Source organism: Echinops telfairi, unplaced genomic scaffold, assembly GCF_000313985.2.
Source record: "Echinops telfairi isolate 266 unplaced genomic scaffold, ASM31398v2 ScPeMD7_7475;HRSCAF=8513, whole genome shotgun sequence".
Lineage (NCBI taxonomy): Eukaryota > Metazoa > Chordata > Mammalia > Afrosoricida > Tenrecidae > Echinops > Echinops telfairi.
Genome location: NW_022111379.1, coordinates 11,446,654 through 11,452,151, shown reverse-complemented (window position 1 = coordinate 11,452,151; position 5,498 = coordinate 11,446,654). Strand labels below are relative to the sequence as shown.

The following is a 5,498-nucleotide window of genomic DNA, read 5'->3' as shown; positions in this document are numbered from 1 at the left end:
GCCCAGGCAGCCTGCCAGCAGCCTCCCTAGGACCTGGGGGCTTTGACTCTCTCTCTCTCTCTCTCTCACACACACACACACACACACACACACACCCTCACTCACAGGCATGCACACACACTGCCCTTGTTGCCACGTCCCTGCATGAGAACCTCTCTCTCTCATGTGTCAAAGCTGCCCTCTGATCAGCAGAGTCCCAGTGGCATGTGGCTTAGGCACCGGGCTGCAAGTCACCGAGTTGGAGGCTCAAACCTGCCAGCTGCTCTGTAGGAGGAAGATGAGGCTGTCTGCTCCCCCAAAGACTTGCAGTCTAGGAAACTCTAGGAAACCAGGGTCCTTCCTGTAGGTGGTGATGAGTCAGACCCACTGGATGGTTGGCGGGGCGGGGCTGGGGGAAAGGTGGGGGGACTTTGTTTGTATTTGTTTGTTTGTTTGTTTAAGCGGGTGAGGAACAAAGAGATTAAGTAACTTGCCAAACCAGTAAGTGGTGGTGGCCTGTATTTGAACCCAGGCCTTCAGGGTTCAGATCCCAGGATCTGGGCACATGCATGCCATCCCATAGGAGGCAGACTCTGGTATAGCACACGCGCGTGCGCACACACACACAAACAAACCACACACACATGAACACGTAAACGTGTACAGGAACACACATGTGAACACACACAAACCACCACCAATGCACACACACGAATGCACATACACGAACACAAACCACACATACATATGAACACGCATACAAACACAAACTTGTACATGAGTACATAAACACAAACCACACAGAAACACACACACGAACACACACATGAACATACACACATGAATACACACGAACACACAAACATATAAACTTTGTACACGAGCACACACATGTGTGAACACATTAACCTGTACAGGCACAGCTTTCTCTGGCTGCTCTCTCCTGCCCTTCACCTGATGCCAGCATCCCCCAGGGCCCTTGTCCCTGCTGGCACACCCCAGACTGAGCACTTGCTCACCTGGAGAAGGCTCGCCTTCCTGCCCTGACTGGGAGCAGGTGACGCCCAAAAATCTGGGCACAGGGTCACTCGACACTCCAGTGCCCTGCTACCCTCTCGGAGCCTCGGTATCCCATCTGGAAAGTGAGGGGTGGGGCCCTGGAGCACTCCAGCTGTCAGTGCTTAGAGCAGATGACACAGGGCAGGCAAGGCTGGGGAGCAGCTCCCGGGGGTGGGGGTTTTGGTTGGGGTCTCCACACTCACCCCGAGGGCGCCTGTGCTCGCAGACCGGGTGTACAGACAGAACACGGAGCAGCTGGAGAAGGTGCAGGGCGAGTGGGAACAGGAGCATCGCACCACCTGCGAGGTGAGTGGTCCAGGCGCGGCCTGTTTCCCCAGCTGCTCTAGCTGCTCCATGGGGACAGACAGGTGTGGTGGGTGGTGAACGGTGCCATTCATTCAGTCCCTCGTTCACTCATCCATTCACTTGCCGCCTGCAGGGGCACCCACCCCTGTGCTGGGTCCCTGTCCCCGGGACTGGCACTCACCCCCTGGCTTTGTGCCTGGGTCCTTTGGTCACAGATCTGGGACTCTTTGCCGCTCTGTGCCGAAACACAGGCTCACATAAGGCCCGCAGCTTTCTGCCAAGGGGCAGGGCTGGAGATGGGTCTTAGGACTCCCTGTCCAGTGCTCTTCTCCCACCCCCAGGCTCTGGGAGGGGAGGAGAATGCAGCTCAATCCCCCTTCCCAGAAGCCCCAGGGGTTGACCAGGAGCTTGGAGTTGGGGCCCGTAGGGAGGGTCTTTTCTTTAGACTTGGCTTCCAGCAGAGGGACAAATCACCTCGCTGATTCATGGGTGGGGGCCAGCTCTCTCACCTCTCCGCTGTCCCCCCGCCCACCAGGCCTTCCAGCTGCAGGAGTCTGACCGGCTGACCATCTTGCGGAACTCACTGTGGGTGCACTGCAACCAGCTCTCCATGCAGTGCGTCAAGGACGACGAGGTGGGCTCAGTTGGCCAGCGCCCTCCCCCTCCCCCCTGCAAAGCCTGGTCGGAGTCTCAGACCACAGCTCCCCGCTCTGCTCCGATTGCCCCAAGGACAGGCCCCTAGTTCTCTGCCTGGACAACTGTTCTATCTCCAGACTCTGCTCACGGGGAGGGGTGGCAGCTGGGTCTCCTGCCCACAGAGGTTTGTAGACAGGATCCCCAACCGCTCTGCTCCAGCCCCAGTGCTTCCGGAGCGGGGGTCCAGTCTCTGCCCATCCCTAGACCTCCCCAAGGGTCCTGGTGGCCCTCACTGGGCCCAGCATGATGGGCAGTATGGGACAGGTCCTCAACATAAGGGGCCCCAACCCTGCGAATGCACCCCGTTTCCTGTGTCTGCCCTCCTTCCTCATCCTCACCTCACCTTGCCCACAGCCTCTGGGTTTGGGTTTTGTCCGAAAAACTCGAGCTTCCTGGGTAGTCTCCATAGAGCCCTGTAGGAGGGGCATGGGCTCTGGACCCCCTCGTGCTGGGATCCAATGCCCCACTACTGTCCTGCATACTTGCTCCATGACCTTGGGGAAGTCCCTTTCCTTCTCGGAGCGTCCTCACCTGTAAACGGAGGGAAACAGCATCCCTAACTGTGACGTAGAGGAGGACCGGGGAATTAAGTCCTTCACCCAGGGCCTGGAGCGTCACAGGAAGCAGGGGCGCAGCTCACCCCTCAGGCAGGTCTGGGCAGTTATCACCAAGTTCCCTGGTCATAGGCTGGGGGGAGCCGGCAGGCCAGCGCAGGGCTCAGGGGGCCCAGGGAGGGGGAGGCATCTGAGGGAGGGCTCCAGCCAGGCCTGGCACAGGCTCCCCCCTCTCCCTCAGCTCTACGAGGAGGTGCGGCTGACGCTGGAAGGCTGCAGCGTGGACGGTGACATTGACGGCTTCGTCCAGGCCAAGAGCACGGGCAGCGAGCCCCCGGGTGAGGTCCCTAGCGCAGGGTGCCAGCCCGGGATGGGGATAGGGTCGGGGGACAAGCAGGCTCGGGGGGGTGGGAGGGGGTGGGAGGATGAAGGTGAGACACCTTCTCAGAGTCTCCGCCCAGCCTGCAGGCCACGCCCTACTTCATCAGTGGTCCCCCACTAAACCCTGAGTCCAGGGTTTTCCATCTTAGTGGGTACCCAGAGGGGGAAGGTTTCTGATGCCAGGATGGGAAAGGGGGACCCCAGCCTCATCCTCTGGGTGAGGGCATGCTGGACATCGGATGGCAGAAGGCATTGGCCACACTGCCTTTGGCCACCCTGCCCGCAGCCCCGGTGCCCTACGTGAACTACTACGACCGGGAGAACGCCCTGTCCAGCAGCCCGGGCGTCCAGCCGTCCTGCGGTGTGATAAAGAGGTGAGCACTGCGGCTGCCGCTGCCAGAGCAGAGGCTGCTGGGCCACAGAGGAGAGCCAGGCAGTGCTCATGCCACATGCCACATACCCCGGGGTGTTTATGCCACAAAGCAGTTAGTGAGCATAAGGTCCCTCCACCAGCTCTTGAAGCACCTCCTGTTTACCCAGCCCCTCCTGTGTGGCCAGCAGAGGGCTTCTGGGTTGTACACCCTGTGGGGACAAGACAGGCGCCAACCAGCCTTGGGGAGCCCTCTGGACCACGCATGAAGAAGACCATCCCACTCCACCCCACCCACTGGAGACTGTGCTCCGAGTTCAGAGCATGGCCTTGTTCCTTAGCATCCTGGGCTGTGGTGGCCTCCCTGCAGCTGGCAGGGGACATGGGGGTGGAGGGGTTGGGGTCAGGGCCAGAGAACCCTTAGGCTTTTCCTGGACTCCAGCCTGGCCTGGTCCTGTCAGGTGGCAGGGTCCTAGTGCCATGCTGCTGGTATTGCTCAGGTGTGGGGCACACGCTCTCTGCTCTGTCCTGGGTCCCGAGCACTTTCCTGGTTCAGGTGACAGGTCTGCAGCCTGCTGAGGGAGCCCCTCCCACCCAGCAGCAGGGTCTCTCTGGGCACCATCAGTGGACTTGTGTGAGGTATGAGCATATGCGGGTCTCCCACCAACTCAGCCGAGCAGCCCCGCAGCACGGGGGCAGGTCCTGGCTGGGGGAGGCGGGGCCTGGTGGGCAAGGGGCTCACCAAGGCCCCAGAGCCTCCTGGAGGAAGGCTGGCTGGGAACAGGGGCTCCTGGGAGTCGTGGTGCTCAGGACCACAGCACACCGAGAGTCCCGTGCGTGGGGCGGACCCAGGAGACACACTCGCCCCTCACATTCTCACAGACCCGGGGGCTTGGGTCCCCATCTCCCCCCCCACCCCAGGCGAGGACCTAGATGTCAACAGAGGTGGTCATTTCGGCAAGGGGCAGCGTCAAGGAAGGGCAGAAAAGAGTGTGGTCCTGGGGGCGGAGGAAAAGATGGAGAAAAGACGGGCTTTCTACTCCCTGAAGAGCTACAGTGCTGCCCTGTGGGCGGCTAGGAGTGGGCCCTGACTTGAGAGCAGTGAGTTTGGTTTGGGGTTTGGCTGCAGGGGGGCAGTCAGGAGCTATCGGATGGAGCAGTCTGAACAAGGGGGGATTGGAGTAGTTAAGGTCAGGGGGCAGTGGCTGAGGCCCTCAGGAGAGGAGAGGGTCTGACAGTGGTCACGATGATCTCTTTGGGAAAACAAGGCAGGTGGGTGGAGGGCGGGATGGGCCTACACCTTGGAGGGGGTGCAGGAAGCAGGCAGTCTTTGTTCCCTCCCTCTCCCCCAGCTGCTCAGTCCCCCCCACCCCCACCCCACCCCCGTGTGCTGGGCAAGCCTTGCTCCTTGCCCAATGCCTGTGCGCTTCCATCCTGAGCAGCACGCCCCGCGGTATCGGAGGGAGCCGACTGCACCTCCCCACACCCCAGCTCTGCTCTGGCCTCCTAGCAGCCTCTCCCTCCCACCAGCCCTGCCCCTGGCTTCAGAGCCCCCAAAGGACAGGACCTGAGGGGCAGGGAGAGGAAGATTCCAGCAGGTTGGGTGGGTGGGGGCTGCTTCCGCCCCAGAGACTCAGATCTCCTGAGTTCTTCTGACCAGGAGGGGCCAAGGCTGCAGTCCCTTCCTGTCTGTCCTGCCCCTCACCCACAGGGCAAGTCATTGCCCAGCCCGAATATGGGCTCTCAGGGTCTCTGGTCAGAGCTGGCCCACTCCATTCCCCAAACCTATCTGCCCTCTTCCCCTCCCCGCACTGCCCGGGATCAGTAGTCCCCAGGCTCTGCCTGTTAGCCTTTCACTGTCTGTGGACAGCCCAGCCATGCCCTCATGCAGGGAAGTAAGGCAGCCCACATGCATGCATGCACGCACACACACACGCACGTGGCCCCCACACATCTCCTCCTGTTTTCTTTTATCCAACCACCCTTCATGACCGCCCGCTCAGGAGGTAGCCTCCCAGCCTAGACACTGTGAGCAGAGACCTGGTGCGGCCTAGGCTGGTAGAGGCCCCACTTGCCCATGGGGAGGTGGGTAGGAGTTTGGATAGGGGTGCATGGGTGTGGGGACCTGGGCATTATCCTGGGAACTCCAGACC

The 5,498-nt window shown here is 61.0% G+C and overlaps 1 protein-coding gene across 1 annotated transcript in view; it reads left to right on the top strand.

Moving 5' to 3' along the window:
- PSTPIP1 (proline-serine-threonine phosphatase interacting protein 1) overlaps positions 1–5,498 on the top strand; it is a 19,646-nt gene that overhangs the window by 12,737 nt on the left and 1,411 nt on the right. The window contains exons 9-13 of the mRNA XM_045285673.1: positions 1,265–1,344; positions 1,880–1,978; positions 2,836–2,932; positions 3,262–3,349; positions 3,807–3,834. Coding sequence (XP_045141608.1) covers positions 1,265–1,344; positions 1,880–1,978; positions 2,836–2,932; positions 3,262–3,349; positions 3,807–3,834 — 392 coding nt within the window. The remainder of the gene's footprint in view (positions 1–1,264; positions 1,345–1,879; positions 1,979–2,835; positions 2,933–3,261; positions 3,350–3,806; positions 3,835–5,498) is intronic.